The 24,085-nt window shown below is 41.3% G+C and overlaps 1 protein-coding gene across 4 annotated transcripts in view; it reads right to left on the reverse strand.

Moving 5' to 3' along the window:
- LOC144699404 (lysine-specific demethylase 4C-like) overlaps nt 1–24,085 on the reverse strand; it is a 477,121-nt gene that overhangs the window by 423,788 nt on the left and 29,248 nt on the right. For 3 of the 4 annotated variants that reach the window (XM_078570575.1, XM_078570571.1, XM_078570573.1), the window contains exons 3-4: nt 18,856–19,031; nt 4,919–5,036 (exon numbers count right to left, since the gene is read on the reverse strand). In XM_078570575.1, the coding sequence (XP_078426701.1) occupies nt 4,919–5,036; nt 18,856–19,031 (294 nt within the window). The remainder of the gene's footprint in view (nt 1–4,918; nt 5,037–18,855; nt 19,032–24,085) is intronic. The other variant, XM_078570572.1, reaches the window with a different exon arrangement.

Consider the following 24,085-nt stretch of genomic DNA (forward strand, 5'->3'; position numbering starts at 1 on the left):
ATCAGCATTGACAATGTGATGCTGGAGGTTGTTGATAGCTTCACATCACTAGGTTCCACAATCACTAGCAATCTGTTACTTGATCCTGAAATCAACACATGCATCAGAAAAGCTACAACTTTTTTGTCCAAGCTGAATAAGTGCGTGGGGCAACTGAAAATACCAAACTGAGAGTCTACCAAGTGTGCGTCCTCAGTACATTCCTCTACAGTGGTGAGATTTGGATAACTTATGCTAGACAGAAAAAAGGCTGAACAATTTCCACCTTTGCCGTCTCAGACATATCCTTTGCCTCTCTTGGCAGGACAAGGTCATATTATGACACAGCCAATGGTCAAGGCTGAGTAAAGGCCAAGTTGTTCAATCCCAGAGGGAAACTTGAAACAACTGTCATAACCCAATTTTTGCAATTTGTATGTTTCGAGATACAGGCTTTGAATTCAGTAGTAATAAGACCACCGAGTCTAAAGAGATTTTTTATAAAACTAAATTAAACATTTACTAATACAAGAAAGATTGTAAGCATATACAAATGTTTACAAAATTACTAAAATAACTATAAAAATTCCCTAATTAAGTAACACCCCCATTAAGGCAAGAGTAAAACACCTCTGGCAAAGCACACCCTGGACAGTCGCATTCAAAATGAGTTTCTTTCAGCTCTGGGTCATTACAGACATACTTGAGGCTTACAGGCTGGAGACTTTAGATCCTAGAATCCCTCCTCCTTTTACCAAATTCCTTCTCTTCCTTTATACATATTTTCCTCTTTGGATGCAAATTCTCATTGTCATTAGGTTTTTTTTAAACTTTAAATCTTCTAACAATAAAACCCTTTCATAGTAACCAATTTACTAGTAAGCTTTGAAAAAAATAAACACATTGTTTCTGAGCTTCACCTGGTTAGGTGTAATATTTTACCCGCTCTTTTGAATGGTCTATTTAAAAATGCAAGTTGCCCGCTTTACATGTCACCTTTTATTTCCCTATGTTTATCTAATTACCATTTCAAACCTATTTCTCTTCGAAACATAAAAGCCTCTAGACCAGCTGGCTTTAATCCAATTACGACACACACACAGACACAGACACCATTAAACTCTATTTTAAAATAATTTCCAATAACATTATAGACATCATGTATTCTCGACAGTCTCAACTCAGAGGTCCTGGAGTGTGCTAATTCTATCAGCATACACATTGATAAGCCAACAATGTCTACGCTGGCTTGGTCACGTTCATTAGGTATTTGGCTGTCATCCATCCAAAGACTTTCTGCATAATGAAGTGGCCACCAGATCATGACCTCCTGGGCGTCCATACCTCCACTACCAGGAATGAAGGTTGTAAACACAGAGAACTGGGATACAGTTGCTGATGGCTATCACCTCTGGAGGATGACTGTTTGGAAGAATGTTGGAAGAGGTGAGCAGAAACGAAAAGCTAAGCTGGCCGAGAAGAGGGCCGAGAGAAAACAGCGCCTTCATAGCCCACTGTCTTCCTCTGCAGCAAATGTGGCAGAGACTGCCATGCCAGAGTGGGGCTCCTGAGACACACTGGGTGATGCTTAACAGAGTTGACCACCAAGGATAACCAAGGGTATCTTATGGGACAGAAGGCTGCCACCCGTTATGCTAACAGTTTGAATAAAACTCAAACAGAACATTTCACTTTTCACAGGTTCAATTATTCACCACAAAAGACCCAACAGGTACACAGAACGAAGTCACGAACTAGATTATAATATTAGCTGTAATGAAGTTGATGTTGTGCTACATGTTATGAGCAGTATCATTAATCATAAATTATTTTTGGAGCTGTAAGTATTAACATTTTAAAATCAATAGTACAACATGTTATTTCTTTCTTTCATTTTCCCTCAGGAAATGGGACAAGTAAAATCGAAAATCATATTGGGTATTTCTCAAGTGTATCCAGGATAGTTCCCTGCTGCAACATGGCCAACAAGGGGGTATGGAATATTAGATTTAGTAATGTGTAATGAGCTGAATTTACCTAACAGCCTATTGGTACATGAACATTTATCATATTATGATCGCCTTTAGATAAGAGTTCAGCGTAGTGTTTGAAAGGGAGAAAAGCAAACAACTAAGATTCTGGATTAGGTTAGGCTGACTTCAGTGGGATGAGACAGAAACTATTCACAGTAAACTAGGCAAATCTGCAATGGGCAGAACTACAGAAAACCAGTGGAGGCATTCAAAAAGGAATTTGCAATACTTAAACAGTTTAGTCCCTTTAGGGGGAAGAGCTCTACATGCCAAAAAGAAAGCCATGGGCAACTAAAAAGGTAAGTGACAACATTAAACTAAAGAAAAAGCATACAAAATGCAAAAAAAAAGCACAGATCCTGCTGATTGTGAAAGATACATAAAGCAGCAAAGGGTAACAAAGCAGACAGCAAGAGCAACAAAGAGAGTGTGAAATAAAGCTTGCAGGGGATAGCAAAATCAAATAATTTTACAACTACATTAGGAAACATGTGTGAGCAGGAGTGATGTAGCCCCTCAAAAACTGATAACAATGATGTTGCCAATGGAAATAAGGAAAAGGCAGATATGCTAAATACAGTAAATATCAACAAAGCAATCAGAAGCAGAGGTCAGCATGCCAGGCACTTCAAGGAAACTAATAATGAATCAGGGTCAGGGACTCGCTCAAACTAATGTAAACAATATAATAGTACTGAATAAATTAATGGCACCAAAAAGAGTGAGAATTCCTCAAGACCAGATAGTTTCCCACTGCACATTTTAATAAGTAGTGCGAACGTCACAGGTGCCCAACTACAATCTTACAAAATTCTCTCAATTCTGGACGTGTTCCTTTAGATTGGAGAATTGGACATGATGCTCCACTATTTAAGGAAGGTAAAAGGGGAAACCTGAAAATTATAGACCAATTAGCCTAACATCTGTTGTCGGGAAATTAGTATAGTCTGTGTATGATTAAGGGTAAGATGACTGAACATCTTTAAAGTTTTCAGCTGATCAGAAACAGCCAGCATAAATTTCTAAGGAGTTGGCTATGTGTGATAATGGTCATCCAGGAGCATTTGATGAAGTTCCTCATAATAGGCCAGGAGCGAGAGGCAGGGAGGAAGAGACGGTGGTGTAGTGGTAATGTCACTGGACTAGTAAGCCAAAGGCCTAGGCTAATGCTCTGGGACATGTGTTCAAATCCCTCTGTGGCAGCTGGTGGAATTTTAAGTTCAATTAATAAGATCGGGACTTGAAAGTCTCAGTAATGGCGACTAATTGTTGTAAAGCCCATCTGGTTTACTAATGCCCTTTAGGGAAGGAAATCTGCCATCCTTATCTGGTCTGGCCTACATGCGAGTCCAGATCCACAGCAATATGGTGCCCTCTGAAATGGGCCAGCAAACCGCTCAGTTCAAGGGCAATTAAGGGCCGGCAACAAACACTGGCCTTGTCAGCGATTCCCACAAACCATGAAAAGAATTTTTTTTTAAATTGAAGGCAAATTATTGACCTGGTTAAGAAATTGGCTGAGCAGCAGATAGAGTGTAGGGATAATGGGCATGCACTCTAATTGGCAGAATGTGACTAGTATCGCTCCACAAGAATCAGTATTGAGGCCACAATTATTCAATGTATTCATTAAAAGTTTAGATAATGGGACAGAAAGCCACATATCCAAATTTGCCGATGACACAAGGCAACCGCGTAAGCAGCACAGATGGAAGCATAACATTACAGAGAGATACTGATAGATTAAATAAATGATCAAAATTGTGACAAACAGAATTGATTGCAGGCAAATGTGAGGTCATCCACCCTGAACCTAAAAAAGATTGAAGAATGAGAGGGGACTTTCTCAATGACAAAAAGCATCATGTGACCATAATTCATGCACACTTCCCAGTGAATGCTGAATAATGATGAAGAACACTAACCTACTTTTCATTCGTTGAAGTTGCTGAGTTAAGTGCCTTTTAAAACTAACTAATTCAGTACAGCAATGATCCAACCTGAAACCTTTTGCTCTGTAACTCTTATTGACACACACACAATGCATTTACCCATGAGTCAAGCTCAGCTGGTCTTGCTTTCAATTTTAGTTAAAATGTACAAAGTAAAATAAGATTTGAAAGCAAATATCAATTTATGATAGGAAACTGATTGTAAAGCACTACAGAAACTAAGAATTTCCAGTGTTATACAAATGATTATTTTATTCAACCTTTGTTGGCTTAGCACAAACAAAATAAAATTTGTAATTTGCTGAATGTAGAGCTGATACTGCTTCAAACAAGTAAGTCTAATAAACTTATCTGCACCTAATACACATTGTCTCCATTGGAGAGTAATCAGATTGACATCATAAATTTACTGCAAAATAGGCATTCAAGTTTAATTCGTGATTAGCATAGTGCCTGCTTCCTATTCATACAATACAATCTTATATTACATTTATGCTTCATTGCTTACTTTATCTACTCTGAGGTTATCTGCTTTGGTATGTGCCATTAAACATGCACCACGCTCAAGTAATGGGAAAATATAGGACAACTCCCAAACTACGGTAAAGTGCTAACCTCCACTTGGGGGTAGAGGAAATGGAGTCAGAAATCCTGAAACTCCTCAAACACTGGAATTTATTTCCCCTGGGAGTTGCTATTCAACAACAAACAAGGATTTCATTCAAGGTTTATGATCCACAGCCTACAAATTGAAGGCAATAAGAAGCTTGCTTATGTAGGAATGCACTTTCTGGCCAAAACGAATTTGGAGTATTCAATTTGCAGGATACATATTGCCAAATTTGTTGTGTTACGGTTAGTGTTGGATTTCTTTCAGCACAGACTTGGCAGCTGCAAGACGTGCAAGTGCCGTTAATGCTAGACTAATTAATTTCTAACATACAAAGCACTTACCTCATCATACAGACTGCCACTGACATCTGCTCCATAGATTGGTGCCACAAAGGTCAAATTTTTCCAGTATTTACGTTCAAGATCTTCATAATCTAGGTGTCGAGGAGTGCAGTATCTGCTTTAACATAAAAGGAAATGAATGCACTTTTAAAGTAAAACAAAAAAAGCATCTTAAAAAGCATCTTAAAATAATAAGAATATAGAATAAGTGCATTTCAATATTTGCAGAGCAGTGCCTGAACATGAACATCAATAGAGGCAGTGCACTCAAAACACTGACCGAGAAATCTTTCTGGGAGCTGTTTTGGAACAGTATTGAAAGTTCAGCCTCATTTTGTTATCCTCCTCTTCCCTTGGTGGGGGAAGGGGGGTGGGAGTCAGTTTGCCTTTCAGCTATTTGGCAAGGAACTAGCCTAAAAAAAAAAAGAGGTTAAGCAGTAATTTCATTGGTCCCGGAATTGAAGCTCTATGCATCAGTTCTTTCTGGGAGATTGATCTCTGGTCAAATTCTTTTCAGCCATGTATGGATGTTAGCACATTTGTCATGGCCAAGTATCAGAACCAACCAAGTTTATCTCAATTGATAAAGGCAAAAGACGACTGCTTCGGGCACTGTCATGGATTGCATCAATGGAGCAAATGTAAATCACTAGAGAACCTTTCAGATCTGGGCAGAAAAGTGGCAAATGGAATTCAATCCAGGGAAATGCTAGGTAATGCATTTGGGGAGGATAAGCAAAGCTAGGGAATACTCTATAAATGGGAGGATATTGAGAGGGCTAGAGGAAGTGAGAGACCTTGGAGTGCATGTCCACAGGTCCCTGAAAGTGGCATGACAGGTGGATAAGGTAGTAAAGAAAGCATATGGGATGCTTGCCTTTATTGGACGAGGTATTGAATACAAATGTAATGTAATGGACGTAATGCTGAAACTGCATAAAATGCTGGTTAGGCCACAGCTGGAGTTTTGTGTACAGTTCTGGTCACCACATTACAGGGAGGACATAATTGCCCTGGGGAAGCTGCAGAGGAGATTTACAAGAATATTGCCAGGGCTTGAAAATTGCAGCTATGAAGATGGATTGGATAGGCTAGGGTTGATTTCCTTAGGACAGAGGGGGCTGAAGGATGACCTAATTGAGGTATACAAAATTATGAGGGGCCTAGATAGGGTAGACAGGAAAGACCTAGTTCCCCTAGCTGAGGGGTCAACTACCATGGGGCATAGATTTAAGGTGATTGGTAGAAGGATTAGAGGGGACAGGAGGAAAAACTTTTCCACTCAGAGGTGGTGAGCATCTGGAATTCACTGTCTAAATTGGTGGTTGAGGGTGAAACACTCAACTCATTTAAAAGGTACCTGGATCAGCACCTGAACTGCTGTAACCGGCAAGGCTACGGACCAGGTGATGGAAAGCGGGATTAAAAATGAGTGGCTAGTTTCTTTTTTCTCTTTTTATGGCCGGCGCAGACATGATGGGCTGAATGGCCTCTTTCCGTGCCGTAACTTTTCTATGATTCTATTTGGTCATTCATACAATTGGACAAATGGTCATGTAGGTCCCAGACTCTGGACACCTGTTTGCACTCTATTCTCATCCAAAGTAGAGTAGAAGACTACTTTGTCAAACTGGATATCAAGTTATCTTTGTGTCATAAACAAATCAAGCTTTAAGTTTCTATTTCCTGAAAAATGTTTTCTTCATTTAGGACCCCAGGGCTCTCTCACAGAAATGTCAGCAGATGGAAAGCAAAAAAGACAGATATCAGATGCCATGGATGTTCATCAACAGTAAGGGAACACAGAAAAATTATTGAAGTCAGGTGATGTGGATCAAACTGTAGGTACAAGTCTAGGTCAATGAAATTAATTTAAATATGCAATATGGCTTTGGTCGCAATCTAACATGACAGGCGTTTAAAACTTAAGTTAAACTCAAACAAACTAGAATAAAACCTTAAGATGAAAGCAAAATACTGAGAGAATGCTGGAAATCTGAAATAAAAACATAATGCTGGAAAAACTCTGCAGGTCTGGCAGCACCTGTGGAGAGAGAAATAGAGGTAATGTTTCGAAGAAGAATCTTATGGACTTGAAACGTCTCTCCACAGATGCTGCCAGACCTGCTGAGTTTTTCTAGCATCTTATACTAGAATAAAGCCTTCCCGATACACTTAAAGATTGAATATTTGGGATTTAAATTTTCCACACAACTAACCAAGAAAAGCAAGTGAACAGGTTTAACATTGGGAGAGGATGGACCAGGCCCTTTAGCATCAGCAGAAAATAAATGGGGTGATTAGTCCAAGAATAAAGCAGGTACCCAACAATGTGAGGTCATGAAACCACCAGATCTTGGAACTGATGAAAATCCATCTTGAAAGAAGACCTTAAACTAGATCAGCACCAGCACGTCTGAAGGAAAGAGCTCTTAAAAGGATGTATTGTAAAAGACCATACAGCAGATCGCCATATCAACAAGACTATGTCCAAGTTGACTGCAGATTAATTTGAACGTCTGCATGCATTATGTTGCGGACACATAAACAATTGAGGTGTCAATCAATCGGAGCCTATTGTTATCAAGTCACTGTCGCAAAGGTATAATTCCAAGTTTTAAAAAAAGCTAGATTTTTGAGTCTCAAAAAAAAACAACAGCTTCTCTGCACATGCTCCAACATTGCTGTTCACACCCTAGCAGTGTGACCTCACCTGGTATCTTCCTAACTGCTCAGTACCTCAAAGCTTCATGCTTTAACGTAGGCTTACAGATTGCCTGTAAATCAAATGACCTGGCTACAAGAGACAGTCATGCTGCGCTACAATGTTATCCATCTAAATACTTCTAATCTTCCCAACAAGCCTGAGTCAACAATGAGTATATAGCAAAATAAAAACAGAATTACCTGGAAAAACTCAGCAAGTCTGGCAGCATCGGCGGAGAAGAAATCAGTCAACGTTTCGAGCCCTCATGGCCCTTCAGCAGAACTGAAGGGCCATGAGGGCTCGAAACGTTGACTGATTTCTTCTCCGCCGATGCTGCCAGACTTGCTGAGTTTTTCCAGGTAATTCTGTTTTTATTTTGTTTTGGATTTCCAGCATCCGCAGTAGCTTTTAGCTTTTTGTTTTTATCAATGAGTATATAGCTTTTGTTATAGGGTTAGTCTAAGATAGGCATTTAATTTCTAAATGGTTATGCATTTTGAAAATTCAGAAAGTGCTGTATTGGTAAATGGAAGTGTTTGTACTAATTCATGAGTAAACTCAAAAATTTTTAATATTCTAATGAAAATTTTCTAAAATTAGTAATTTATTGCTTTAAATAACCAGGGCCTGTGCTTAAAAAATTTTTCAGGAAAGGAGTCCATTAAGTCAAAATAAAATTAAATCACATGGTGATAAAAAAGGCAACTTTCCAAATTGAAATGCAAAATCACTTTGCATCTTTTTGCTCCTACAGAATGGTGTAGAAGTTCTGCCCTACATCCTCTTCTTTCTTTCTTCCACTGCATGGTAATTTAAGAACAAGAGGAGTAAGCCATCTGGCCCTTCAAGCCTACTGTCATTCAATATCATGGCTGATCTTTTACATCAACTTTTTTTTTCATTCACTTTTACGGGATATGGGTATCAATGGCTAGGTTAGCATTTATTGCCAATCCTTAATTGCCCTTGAGAAGGTGGTGGTAAGCTGCCTTCTTCAACTGTTTCAGTCCCTGTGGTGTATATACACCCACAGTGCTGTTAGGAAGGGAGTTCCAGGATTTTGACCCAGCGACAGTGAAGGAACAGTGATATATTTCCAAGTGAGGATGGTGAGTGGCTTGAAAGGGAACTTCCAGGTGGGGGTGTTCCCATGTACTGAATGGTGTTAAACTATTTGAGTGTTGTTGGAGCTGCACTCATCTAGGCAAGTGCAGAGTATTTCATCACATTCCTGACTTGTAGATGGTGGACAGGCTTTGGGGAGTCAGGAGGTGAGTTACTTGCTGGAGGGTTCCTATCCTCTGACCTGCTCTTGTAGCCACAGTACTTATATGGCTAGTCCAGTTCAGTTTCTGGTTAATGGTAAGCTCCCAGGATGTTGATAGTGGGGGATTCAGTAATGGTAATGCCATTGAATATCAATGGGCAATGGTTAGATTCTCTCTTGTTGGAGATGGTCATTGCCTGGCACTTGTGTGGCACGAATGTTACTTGCCATTTGTCAGCCCAAACCTGGGTATTGTTCAGGTCTTGCTGCATTTGGACATGGACTGCTTCAGTCACAAATGGTGCTGAACATTGTGCAATCATCAGCGAAGATTCTCACTTCTGACCTTATGATGGACGGAACGTCATTGTTGAAGCAGCTGAAGATGATTGGGCCGAGGACACTATCCTAAGGAACTCCTGCAGTGATGTCCTGGAAATTAGCTGATTGACCTTCAACAACCATCTTCCTTTGTGCTAGGTATGACTCCAACCAGCGGAGAGTTCCCATCCCCCCACGATTCCCATTGACTCCAGTTTTGCTAGGGCTGCTTGAAGGCACACTCGGTCAAATGCTGCCTTGACATCAAGGGCAGTCACTCTCACCTCACCTCGAGTTCAGCTCTTTTGTCCATGTTTCAACCAAGGCTGTAATGAGATCAGAAGCTGAGTGACCCTGGCAGAACCCAAACTGAGTGTCAATGAGCAGGTTATTGCTAAGCAAGTGCTGCTTGATAGCACTATTGATGACCCCTTCTCTCACTTTACTGATGAGTGTAGATTGATGGGGTGGTAATTGGCTGGGTTGGATTTGTCCTGTTGTGTATGTACATGACATAGCTGGGCAATTTTCCACATTGTTGGGTAGACACCGCGTTCTAGCTGTACTGAAACAGCTTGGTTAGGGGCACGACAAGTTCTGGAGCACAAGTCTTCAGTACTCTGCTTGCACACGAACAGGAGAGCGAGCACATCCTGAGTGGGGCACAGCCAGAATGGGTATTCGGAATTTGGTGCAAAGCGGGATTTGAACTGGTAAGTCTTTCTCTTTAATTTCTCTTTAATTTTTGTAAGTTCAGTAGTCTAGTTAAAAGGTTGGTAAGGTAGCTGACTCAGCTGACTGTGCGACAGATAACTGTCAATCACCTGAAGCCTGATTAGGGACTGAATAGGGGTTAATTACTATTTGAAGCTTAACTAGTGGTGAGTCAAGTCGGCTCTATTTAAGAAAGGGACTATCTGGAAGCACGCTACAGTGTGCTTGCACATGAACAGGAGAGTGAGCACATCCTGAATGGGGCACAGCCAGAGTGGGTATTCGGAATTTGGTGCAAAGTGGGAATTAGGTCCATAGGGGACGAGGTGCTCTTTGCATTTTTTCCTTGCTATCCAACTTCTTAAACCTTCAGAGCGTGCTGCAGCAGTAGAGGCTACAAGGGAAAGGAACCACTGGTAAGTAGTGGGTAAGGTATTTACTACTTTAATCGCTTATAGTTTAAGGTCTTTTTGTGGTTTACAGTTAGTATACTCTGCAATAACGAGGATCAGGAAAGAAGGGCCCTAGAGTAATTGATTTAAAAGGTTTAATTTAAAGGGATAAGTCATGGCAGGAGCGCTCAAAGCTGTGGTGTGCTCCTCGTGCGAAGCCAGGGACATTTCCAGTGCCCGCGATCAGCATGTGTGCAGGAAGTGTGCCCAGCTGCAGCTCCTGGAAGCTCGGGTTTCAGAGCTGGAACAGCAGCTGGGGACACTGTGGAGCATCCGCGAGTCTGAGAGCATCGTGGATAGCACGTTTAGAGAGGTGGTCACACCGCAGATGAAGGGACTTGAGGAAGGAAGGGAATGGGTGACCACCAGGCAGTCGAAGAGAAACAGGCAGGTAGTTCAGGAGTCCCCTGGGGTCCCGCTCGCAAATCGGTATTCCGTTTTGGAGGCTGGTCCCTCCAGGGAGTGCGGACAGAGCCAAGCTTCTAGCACCATAAGCAGCCTGTCTGTACAGGAGGGGAGGAAGGAAGGAAGAGCAATAGTAATAGGGGATTCCATAGTCAGGGGAACAGATAGGCGCTACTGTGGCCGTCAACGTGACTCCAGGATGGTCTGTTGCCTCCCTGGTGCCAGGGTCCGGGATGTCACTGAACGGTTGCAGGGCATCCTGAAGGGAGAGGGTGATAAGGCAGAGGTCATGGTACATGTTGGTACCAATGACATAGGTAGAAAGAGGGATGAGGTCTTGCATCAAGAATTCAGGGAGTTAGGCAGTAGACTAAAAAGCAAGACCTCGCGGGTTGTAATCTCTGGATTACTCCCAGTGCCACGTGCTAGCGAGCACAGAAATAGGAGAATAGCGCAGATGAATACGTGGCTTAAGTGTTGGTGCAAGAGGGAGGGTTTTAGATTCCTGGATCACTGGAACCGTTTCTGGGGAAGGTGGGATCTGTACAAGCGGGACCATCTACATCTGAACCAGACAGCCTTGCGGGCGTGTTTGCTAGTGCTGTTGGGAGGAGTTTAAACTAATTCGGCAGGGGGAGGGGACACAGAACGTTAGCAGAATAGGGACACATCATAATACAGTAAAACAATCAAGTCAAAGGGAGTACAGCTGCAATAAGCTTCAAGGGAGCAAGGCAAGGCTGGATGGCCTCTACTTTAATGCCAGGAGTATTACAGGTAAAACGGATGAGTTATGGGTGAGGATTGACATGTGGAATTGTGATATGGTAGCCATCACTGAGACGTGGTTCAGGGAAGGGCAGAATTGGCAGCTCAACATTCCGGGGTATAGAATCTTCAGGCGAGACAGGGGAGGAGATAAAAGAGGAGGAGGCATTGCATTATTAGTTAAGGAGTCAGTTACTGCAGTAAGGAGAGACGATATCTTGGAGGGGGCATCGAATGAAGCTTTGTGGGTAGAGTTTAGGAATAAAAAAGGGGCAACCATATTATTAGGTGTTTATTTAGACCCCCAGATAGTCAGCGGGAAATTGAGGAGCAAATATGTGCACAATTTGTGGAGGTGTGTAAAAACAATAACAATAGGGTAATTATATTAGGTGATTTCAACTTTCCCAACGTTAATTGGGATAGACAAGTGTTAAGGGCTTGGATGGAGTGGATTTCTTGAAATGTGTACACGAGAACCTTTTAGGTCAATATGTAGAGGATCCAACAAGGGATGGTGCAGTGCTGGACCTAATTCTGGGGAATGAAGCCAGACAAGTGGCTGAGGTGGTGGTGGACGAGCATTTTAGTGATAGCGACCACAACATGGTACAGATTAAGATTGTTATGGACAAAGAAATCGACAGGTTGCAAAAAAATGTTTTGGATTGGGGGAGAGTGTATTTTAGTAAAATAAGGCAGGATCTGGCCAAGGTAGACTGGGAACAGTTACTTGTGGGGAAATCTACAGAGGAACAGTGGGGGGTGTTCAAAAAGGAAATGGGGAGGGTACAGGCTCAACATGTTCCCTCAAGGGTGATAGGAAGGCGTAACAAGCCCAGAGAACCATGGATGACCAGAGATATTCAGGTTACGATGAGAAGGAAAAGAGAGGCTTTTAGCAGGTACAAGGGAAGCAAATCAGCAGAAGCATTAGTGGAGTACAGACAGTGCAGGGTGAAGCTTAAGAAAGCAATTAGGAGAGCAAAGAGGGGATATGAGAAAGCTCTGGCTCGTAAAAGTAGGGAAAATCCCAAGATATTCTACAAGTATATCAATGGGAAGAGGATAACCAGGGAAAGAGTAGGGCCCATAAGGGACCAAGGGGGCAGTCTATGGGTGGAGCCAGAGGACATCGCTAGAGTGTTGAATGAATACTTCACGTTCATCTTCATCCAAGAGAATGAGGATGAAGGTATCGAACTCGGGAAGCGAGACTGCGAGGCTCTTAAGCAAATTGATATAGGGAGTGACGAGGTATTGGAGTTGTTGGCAGGCTTAAAAGTGGACAAATCTTCAGGTCCTGATGATTTGTGTCCCAGACTGCTGAGGGAGGCAAGGGAGGAGATCGCAGGGGCTCTGACCCAAATTTTTAATTCCTATCTGGCCACGGGGGAAGTGCCAGAGGACTGGAGACCAGCTAATGTGGTTCCGCTATTTAAGAAGGGTTGTAGAGATAAGCCAGGGAACTACAGACCAGTAAGTCTCACGTCAGTGGTAGGGAAACTATTGGAAAAATTTCTGAAGGAGAGTATCTATCGCCATTTGGAGAGGCAAGGTTTGATCAGGGATAGTCAGCATGGCTTTATCAGAGGGAGGTCATGCCTAACAAATTTGATTGAATTTTTTGAGGAGGTGACCAGGTGTGTAGATGAGGGAAGTGCAGTTGATGTAGTTTATAAGGATTTCAGCAAAGCCTTTGACAAGGTCCCACATGGGAGACTTATAAAGAAGGCAACCGCACATGGGATACAGGGTAATTTGATATGGTGGATTCAAAATTGGCTTAGTTGTAGGGGGCAGAGGGTGATGACAGAAGGATGTTTTACTGACTGGAAGCCAGTGTCCAGTGGCGTACCACAGGAACCTGTGCTCGGTCCCTTATTATTTGTCATTTATATAAATGACATAGATGACTATGTGGAGGGTAGGATTAGTAAGTTTGCGGATGACACAAAGATTGGCCGGGTGGTTAACAGTGAGGTTGAGTGTCTTAGGCTACAGGAAGATATAGACAGGATGGTCAAATGGGCAGATAAGTGGCAGATGGAATTTAACCCTGAAAAGTGCGAGGTGATACACTTTGGAAGGAGTAATTTGACAAGGAAGTACTCAATGAACGGCATGGCACTAGGAAGTTCTGAGGAACAAAGGGACCTTGGCGTGTGTGCCCATAGATCTCTGAAGGCGGAGGGGCATGTTAGTGGGGTGGTGAAAAAGGCATATGGGACACTTGCCTTTATCAATTGAGGCATAGATTACAAAAGTAGGGAGGTCATGTTGGAGTTCTATGGAACCTTGGTGAGGCCACAGCTGGAGTACTGTGTGCAGTTCTGGTCGTCACATTATAGGAAGGATGTGATTGCACTGGAGGGGATGCAGAGGAGATTCAACAGGATGTTGCCTGGTATGAAACATTTAAGTTATGAAGAGAGGTTGGATAGACTTGGGTTGTTGTCGTTGGAGCAGAGAAGACTGAGGGGCGACCTGATTGAGGTGTACACGATTATGAGGGAATGGACAGGGTGGATAGCGAGCAGCTGTTCCCTTTAGTTGAAGGGTCAGTTACAAGGGGGCATAAGTTCAAGGTGAGGGGCAGGACGTTTAGGGGGGAAGTGAGGAAAAACTTTTTTACCCAGAGGGTGGTGACGGTCTGGAATGCACTGCCTGGGAGGGTGGTGGAGGCGGGTTGCCTCACATCCTTTAAAAAGTACCTGGATGAGCAGTTGGCACTGCATAACATTCAAGGCTATGGGCCAAGCGCTGGTAAATGGGATTAGGTAGGTAGGTCAGGTGTTTCTCACGTGTCAGTGCAGGCTCGGTGGGCTAAAGAGCCTCTTCTGCACTGTGATTCTGTGATACTCCACCTTTCCACATTAGTGCAATATCCCTTAATTCTCTTAGCATCCAAAAGTCTACCAAACTATGTCCTGAATATACTCAAGTGGATGTCCACAGCTCCCAAGGGTAAAGATTCCCAAGGTTCATTACCCTTTGTGTGAAACAATTTCTCCTCATCTCAGTCCAAAATGGCCAACTCCTTTTTCTGAGACTGTGGCCCCATGTTTTCGATTCCCCAGATAGGGGGGGACATTTTCTCAAAGCAAGTCTTTTGAGAATTTCATATGTTTCAGTTAGATCACCTCTCATTCTTCTAAATTCCAAGGAATACAGGCCTGACCTACTCAATCTCTCCTCTGAGGACAATAGCCTCATCCAAGGAACCAATCCAGTGAACATTCATTGCACTCGCTCTCGGCAAGAATATCCTTCTTCAAGTGAGGAAACCAAAACTATGCACAGACCTCCAAGTGTGGCCTCACCAATGCCCTATATAACTAGAATAACTGCAGAATTCCAAGGTACAAGCAGATCTAGGTGTTCTTGTGCATGAGTCACAAAAAGTTGGTATGCAGGTACAGCATGTAATCAAGAAGGCTAATGGAATGATATCCTTTATTACGAGAGGAAGTGAACATAAAAGTAAAGATATTATGCTTCAATTATACAGGGCATTGATGAGACCACATCTCGAATACTGTGTGCAGTTTTAGTCCCTTATTTAATGAATGATGTAAATGCGTTGGAGGTGGTTCAGAGGAGGTTTACTCGATCGATACCTGGAATGAGTGTTGTCTTACGAGGATAGGTTGGACAGGCTGGGCTTGTTTCCACTGGAGTTTAGAAGAGTGAGGGGTGACTTGATTGAAGAATATAAGAATGGTCTTGATAAGGTGGACATGGAAAGATGCTTCCTCTTTGGGGGAGTCCAGAACCAGGAGGCATTGTTTTAAAATCATGGGTCGCCCTTATAGGACAGAGATGAGGAGAATTTTTTTCTCTGAAGGTTGTGCAACTTTGGAACTCTCTGCCTCAGAAGGTGGGGGGGTGCAGGGTCACAATATTTTCAAGGCAGAGGTCGGTTGATTCCCTTGCCTAACAAGAATCTAAGGTTATCGAGGGTAGATAGGAATGTGGAACTCGAAACACAAACAGATCAGCCATGATCTTACTGAATAGCACAGCAGGCTCGTGCGGCTGAATGGCCTACTGCTGCTCCGATTCCGTATGTGCGTGTTCCTTACTCTTATACTCCAATCCCTTCCTAATTGCTTGCTGTACCTGCAATGTTAACTGCAGGTCTCTCCCCATTCACATAACAAACTTGTGAGCAAGTTAGAGCTCATGGAATAAAAGGTGCAGCAGTAACATTTTTACAAAATTGGCTGAGTGGCAGGAAGTAATGGTGAACAGTTGCTTTTTGGACTGAAGGAAGGTTTATCATGGGACTCCCCAGGGGGTGGTTGTTCGGACCTCTGCTTTTCTTGATATATAATAATGACTCTAGATGTTGGTGTATAGGGCACCGTTTCAAATTTTGCAGATTGAACTACAAGCAGGGCAGTGTTAAACTTCAAAAGGACATAGGTTGGTGTAATGGGAGGACAAATGCCAGATGAAATTTAATGCAGAGAAGTGTGAACTAATTAATTTTCATATGAAATAAAGGGTACAATTCTAAAGTGGGTGCAGGCACAGAGACACTTGTGGGTATATATGCACAAATTATTGAAGGTGGCAGGACGGATTGAGAGAGCAGTTAATAAAGCATATGGGATCCTGGGATTTATAAATCATACAAAAACAAGGGATAAATCTGTATAAAACACTGGCTCACCCTCAACAGGGGTATTGTGTCCAGTTCTGGGCACCAGAAGGCAGAAAGGCAAGGGAGTGGCATCAGGTGAACTTCATTTCCAGAGAGCTGGCACAGACACAACAGGCCCTCCTTCTGTGATGTAACCATTCAATGATTCCAATCCTAGGCTATTTTTTGTCCATTAGCCAATCCTTAATCCATTCTAATCTATTACATCGAATCCCAAGAGTACTAATTTTGTGTAATAACCTCTTGTGTGGCACCTTTTTGAAAATCCACATATCACATTTGCTGGTTCCCCCTTTTCCACCTTACTAGTTTCACCCCCAAAAAGCAGTTAACAGAGTTGTTATGCATCATTATTAACTCTGCCTAATCATGTCATGATTCTCAACGTGCCCCGTCACCACGTCCCTAATAATAGATTCTAACATTTTTCCTACTACTGATGTTAGGCTATCTGGCCCACAGTTCCATGTTTTCTCTCTCCCTCCTTGCTTAAATAGCAGGGTTATGTTTGCTACCTTCCAGTCCTTGGGAAGTGTCTGAAATCCAAGAAATTCTCAAAAATCAAAACCAATGCATCCACTATCTCTGCAACTCCCTCTTTTAAAAACCTAGGATGCAGCACATCAGGTCCACAGAATTCTTTGCCACGTAGTCCCATTAAAGAAATGTTATCAGAGAAATTACTTATGTTGATTTCTTTAAGTGTCTCATTCTTGCTAGACAACTGGTTTCCTATTATTTCCAGATTATTTGACTTCTACCGTGAAGACAGATACAAAGTATTGTTTAATGTCTCTACCATTTTCTTATTCCCCATTACAATTTCACATGTCTCTGTGCCTCTAATGGGCTCACATTTACTTTTAATAATCTCTTCTTATTTACATACCTATAGAAGTGTTTATAACCTGTTTTGTGTTATCTTACTAGTCTCTCTCATATTCACTTTATCTTTATCAATTTCTTGGTCCTCCTTTGCAGAACACTAAAATCCTCCGAATCTTCAGGCTTATTGCTCTTTTTGACAAATTTATAACCCTCTTCCTTTGACCTCTCTCTTGTTAGCCATGGTTGGACCACTTTTTCTATGACATTTTTGTGCCTCATGAAGGTGAACACTGCGTGAACAAGGAACAATGTAAAGGGTTTTAACACAATGATAAATCTACTTGCTTTGTCCAAGTCTTTATTGACAGCAGTAAAGGTGAAATAATAGCTTCTGCGAATTTACCCTGATCCTGAGGCAAACTAATTAGATTTGGCCTTGAGAAATTATCCAGCTTTGCATTACCAGATCAATAACTTCAATTTTCCATCATTCGCTTTACTTGTGAAAATATCTATATTTGAATGGAATTGGTTATCTAACGACAACTCCAGTAGTTAGAAGGTTGAAGAGAAATCTTCGGATTCCCAATGTGGAGGACCTGACCCAATTGTTGGGGTGGGACACTGATATTGGTCAGAATATTGCAACTACTTGTTATACAAGAATCTTGACATTTGAGGCTACTATAGGTTTTATTCCAATGACTGCTGCATTTTCCACTTCCACCAAATAAAATGACAGTTTATCCTCACTTGCAGCATCCCACATATAAAGAAACATTATTTCCATGCCTTGCCTTTTACACTCTGACCTGCAAGAAAAGGATTCTTGCCCTGAACCAGTCTCAGCCCTCAAATAAATGCAGCAAAAAAATCACTACCAGGTTATACAATAAAAGTTGTAAACTGGCATGACTGGCAATGAACACAAGTGACCACAAGACCTGTGACTTCATGTTTTACCATATTCATACTCTTTAAATCACAAACCTAGTCACAAGAACAGTTCTTGCATGCCTGGCAGCACAGAGCTCTCCAGTAAAGGCTGACCTGTTCAGTTTCACAATTGATACAATAAATCTCAACTGGGAAATATCTCAACTGGGAAATATAAAGGAAAAAAATTAAATAGAAAGGTGATCTCAGCCAACTGTATTCTAATGAAAAGCCCGTATCGGCCAAAAATAAATGGAAATTAAATTTCTTTACTCAATAATAAATTTTCAGCAAGCCAGACTGAGTGATTAAATGTAATAATTCTTGGTAACAATACATTTCCCAAAGACTGTTCTGCACCAAAATAGTCAAGACATAAACAATTAATCAGATCCATTTTCTTGCCAAATCGTGTGAGCTGGGTGGTGGGACGCATTCACCAGTGGGTTTCTCCATTAAGATTACCTGCCTATGCTTAGCTTTGTCAGCTTAGCAGCTGTAACACGGTTCCTTTTTACCTCCCAACCTTGGTTATACACAAAAAGATAAAATGGTTTTGTGCTTAGTGTAAGCTTCCTACTTAAAAACCGTCAAACAGTTGTTTTAAGCTTCACAGACTCACCTGTCAGCTGGTGCTCCATATAAGAGAAATACCAATTGTGTTGACATGAAGGTTTGCAGCAAAAATACTTGGTAATTGCAGAATAGTTGAAACTGAACTTTTTCAGGGCAGTACATTAAATATGCAAACTTTAAGCAGAGTGTAGCCTAAATGAGATAATATTTTTAAATACATCTTTCACATTTTCTCTGAATTTTCTTGTTAAAATGACAGCACATGAAACAATACATACTCAACATCGTACTTACTTATCACTATTGGCCAAGCATTTGAATTCCTTTACAGTCAATTGCTTTTTCTGTATGTTATATTGCGTAAACAGACCCGACTGTCCAGTGACCATTTGTTGAATCGGAGCAGGAATAACCAAGTTATCAATGTTATCATAATTTCTTCTAGGTTTCCAACCCTTTGGTGGAATCACCTGGGCAAAACAGAAATCAAAATTTTAGAAGATGCAAGTATTCCACACCTCAGGATTTTGAAGTAATCAGAATTGTAATCCATTAATACTGCCAGATATTCATATTCTAAAGGCAGTTCTTTGCATTTTTGTAAACAGACAAATTCAATCTCAGTTATTTATTGTACATCAATTGAGTCCATGTACACAACTTTATCAATAGTTAGAGCAGTAATTTTTCTCCCAATATTTCATGAATGTGAATGAGCCAAATTTCACTGTTATCATATGCAAATTATGCCCAGATAATGGTGACTAAAAAAATGGGGAGATAAAGAAAACAAAAGCAAGGGAGTGAAAGAGGGAAGCAAGAGCAAGAGGGTTGGCGAACGCAAGGGGGAATAGGCAAGAAAGAGGAAAGAAAGGCAGGGTGGGGGGGGGGGGGGGGGGGGGGGCGGTGGTTGAGGTGGGATGGAAGGGAGAAAAGGGAGCTGAGGAAGATAGGAACGTGGGCCGGGTTGGGGGGGGGGGGGGGGGGGGAACGCCGGCCGGGTGGGGGGTGGGGGGGGGAGACGGACGTGGGCCGGGTTTGGGGAACGGGGACGCGGGCCGGGTGGGGGGGGGGGAGAACGCGGGCCGGGTGGCGGGGGAACGTGAGCAGGGAGGGATGGCAGATAGAGAGGAGGGATTGAAGATAGGGAAAAAGGAGGATGGAAGGGAAGGATGGGTATATGCAGGAGGGCAAACATTGAGAGAAGAGGGACGTAACACCTCTACATATTTGTCATCTGCAGTTACAGATGACAAACCTTTACATTGTACCCAAGGAAGCAAGCCAGACTGCCTCAAAGAATATTATGTGAAAACACAAATCTACTAAGCAATACTTAAAGTAACCACCCTGATAGAGTAGGAGCATTGTTCAACTAAAAATAAATTTCTACTGCACATTTTATCATGGCAGTATTTCAATGTCAGTAAATTTGCAAGCAGCAGCACCATTTTATGAAACACCTTACAAACATTGCTTTGTCAGATTTTAAATTACTAATGCAAATATATTACTGCTATTCAAGAATGGAGGGAGGAAGAAAACAAGAAAATATAGGCCAGTTAACCTGATATCAGTCATCACAAAAATGCTGGAATCTGTTAAAGAAGTCTTAACAATGCACTTAGAAAATCACTGCATAATCAAACATAGTGAACATGTTTTTATAAAAGGGAAATTGCATTTGTCAAACGTATTTGAATTTTTATGAGGTTGTATCTGATAGGATAGATAAAGGGGAACCAGTAGATGTAGTATACTTAAGATTTTCAAAAGGCATTCAATAAAGTGCCAGATTAAAGGATTAACACACAAGATAAGGACTCATGGAATTGATGAGAGGCTGAGAAAATTGGGACTGGACCATTGAGGGAGGATTGGTTAACGGAAGCATAGTAGGATTCATGGGACATTTTCAAGTTGGCAGGCTGTAAGCAGTGGGAGTCTGAAGGATCAGTGCAGGGGCCTGAACTATTTACAATCTATATTAATGACTTAGACAAGGAGACCTAGAGTATGTATCTAAGTTTGATAATACAAAGCTAGGTGCAAATGTAAGCTTTGAATAAGTTACAAAGAGGCTGCAAAAAGGTATAGACTGGCTAAGTCAGTGAGCAAAAAGTGGCAAATGGAGTATGATGTGGGAAAGCAAGAAGTTCAGTTTGGTAGTAAGAACAGAAAAACAGAATATTTTTTACTTGATGTTCAGAGAGACTTGGGTGTATTCATACAAGGAATGTGTACAAAAAGTTAGTGTGCAGATAAGCAAGCAATTAGGAAGGCAAAAGCATATTGGCCTTTACTGCAAGGGGACTGTAATATAAGAATAAGTATTGCTACAACTGTATAGGGCTTTGGTGAGACCACATCTGATGTACTATGCATTGTTTTAGTCCCCATATCTAACGAAAGATACAGCGAAGATTCACTAGATTGGTTCCTGGGATGAAGGAGTTGTCCCATGATGAGAGGCTGAATAAATTGGACTGCACTCTCTGGAGTTCCGAAGAATGAGAGGTGATCTCATTGAAACCTACAATATTCTGAAGGAGCCTGATAGGATAGTCACTGAGAGGTTATTCCCCAGCTGGGAAATCCAGAACACAGGGGCACAGCCTCAGGATAAGGGTCGATCATTTAGGACTGAGATGAGGAGAAATATCTTCACTCAAATGGATGTGAATCTTTGGAATTCCCGAACCCAGCACATTGCGGATGCTCCATCATTGAACATACTTAAAGCTGAGATAGACAAATTTCCTAAGGGAATCAAGGGAAATGGGAAGCGGACGGCAAAGTGGAGTTGAGGCAGTTTAGCCATGGTTGTATTGAATGGCAGAGCAGGTTTGAGTGGCCAATGGTCTACTCCTGCTTCTATTTCTTATGTTCTTGTGTATCATGATTAGATTGAGCTCACTGATTAACTCAATTACACCCTTGACAAAGAAATTTAAAAATAAATGTTCTTCAGACTACAATATACAAACAGTTATTTTAATTATCCACGAGAAAGCACTTCAAAAAATTCTGGTGGAGCCAATTATCAGCATTAAAACTATGATCAAGAGACAAGAGTAGGACAATGCTTTACATTTTACTACTAGGTATAGCTCCATCACGTAGAACAAGAGTGATTAGGGCAGTAGAACCTGGCCTCTCCCCTACCCATAGAAACTAAATCCCATTTCTGCTACCATTTTCTTATATAAATTCACAGTATTGATCAGCGATAGCAGTGCTGGGGAGAGGAGATTGCATGAATGAATAAACTGCAGTATGGCTAAGTAACAGAGAAAAACAGTAAAATAAATTTATGGCCATGTAACTGGAACATTGTATGAAATTGTTGTATGAAACGTAAGTAACACTCAGTTTAACAGATTCCTCTCCAAAAAAAACCTTCCAACGGCACTCTTAATATCGTCCCATCTCATTAGGACCGAGCTGAAATATTTGATGATACCACAAAAAGGGAAAGAAATAAAACATTCCCCATGTTGAGCTAAAACAACAACTTTCATTTACACATCACCTTTAAGGTATTAAGGCATCCAAAGGCACTTCATAACAGCATTAGCAAACAAAGTTTGACAGCAACCCACATAGGAAATATAAGGACAGCTTGGTCAAAAAAGTAGATTTGAAAGGATCAATTTGAGAGGAGGAGAGAGGGGCAGAGAAGTTTGGGGAGGCAGTTCCAGAGCTTAGAGCTTAAGCACAGCTATCGCTGGTGCAGCCATTATAATGGTAGATATACAAGAGGCCGGAATTGGAGGAGCACGGATTATCTTGAAGGATAGGAGAGAAGGTTGCAGAGATAGGGAGGGGGAGACCATCAAGAGATTTGAAAACAAAGAGGAGAATTTTACATTAATGCTGTTGCTGGACCAGGAGACAATAAAGGTTAGCAAACGAATGGGTGATAGCCAAACAGGGCCTGGCGCAAGTTGTGCATGACAGACGACAGTCCCTCCACTCCTTTTCAATCATTTTCATTTCATTAGCATGAAAAAAAATCTAATACAAAAATATCTCTGTATTTTTACTAATGAACTCTAGAAGGCCTAGATTAGAAATTTCTGTAACAATAGCAGAGAAACTTACAAATTATGTCTATGATTTCTCCATGGAGTTTTGAGATAATCACCAAACTCCTGCAGCAACCATGTTGAAGTACAGTTAATTGCTGATTGGCTACTGTGCCACCACAGAATATTCAAATTCTCAGGAAAACAAAATCAAAACTTTTCAGACACCCTGATAGGGAACTGTCCACCAAAGCCCCAAGATCTTTCTCCAGCTCCAACACCTCAAGTACTTTCTGTTTACAACAGTATTCTACCCACTCCAAGTCTAAAAATCTTACATGTCCCTGTATTAAATTACATCTGCCATTTTCCAACCGCCAAACTTGTTGAGATCATTTTGAATTTGTGCACATCAGTAAGCGTAATTCTCCACCTTGCTCAATTTCGTATTGTCATCAAATGTGGACACTTGAACATAATTCTCTCCACTAAATGATTAATACAAATTGTTAATAATGGTAGCTCCAGCACTGAATCTTGTGACAATCCACTGGTAATTAGCTGCCAACCTGATCATACATTAATACACATTGTTGTCTACCACCAACCATTTGCCAGTTAACTTTAGGCCATTTCCAACTATTCCATGCGCTTGGGCCTGATGTAGTGTCCCATTAGGTAGGACAGTGTTAAACACCTTCCTGAAATCCAAGTAGATAACATCCACTGTCTATCCTCCATCTTCTAGGTCTGTCATCTCATCGAAAGAAATGCAACAAATTCATCAAGCCTAGCCTAAAACCATGCTGATCATCTTGGATGAACTAATTGCTCAGGTTGCACCTTCATAATACTTCCTAAACAGTTTGCCAAGTAAGGCTTAAAGATCTATAATTTGATGGTTCATCCCTTGCCTCTTTTCAAGATGGGAGCTAAATTGCTCATTTTAAATCCTCTGGGATTTGGTCCAAAATTAGTGAAATCTGAAAAATACCCACAAGAGAACTCTCATCCATTTGGGCCAAATCCTTCAGAACTCTACGATGAAAGTTATTAGAGCCAGGAGCCTTAAATTTCAACAATCTCCTCCATATAACCTCTCGCAATTGAAAAGTTTTCAGTCTGCATTTATCTTTGAACATACAGCTGCAATTCTGGCATCTCTCACCACATTTTTTGTGAACCCTCTTGAAATAATAGTTAAGTGCCACAGCAATTTCTTTATCTTAAGATACTATTTTCCCATTGTCATTTGTGAGGTCAACCGCTCAATGCACCTTTTACCTGAACAATGCTTTACAGTACATTTTATTTCCAGATTTGTTTTCTTTATGATTCCTCTTTACGGTCCTCAGTTTAATGTCATTCTTCAGCCTTTTTATATCCATATTCTGTTCTTTTTGAGAACATTTAGAAATTTATGTTTTATCCCTTCTCCCAAATGCCTTTCGCAATTTGCTACCAAGCCAAACTAGCCATACTCTTCTAATGTGTAT

Source organism: Cetorhinus maximus, chromosome 2 (genome assembly GCF_964194155.1).
Source record: "Cetorhinus maximus chromosome 2, sCetMax3.hap1.1, whole genome shotgun sequence".
In the NCBI taxonomy this organism is placed as follows: Eukaryota; Metazoa; Chordata; class Chondrichthyes; order Lamniformes; family Cetorhinidae; genus Cetorhinus; species Cetorhinus maximus.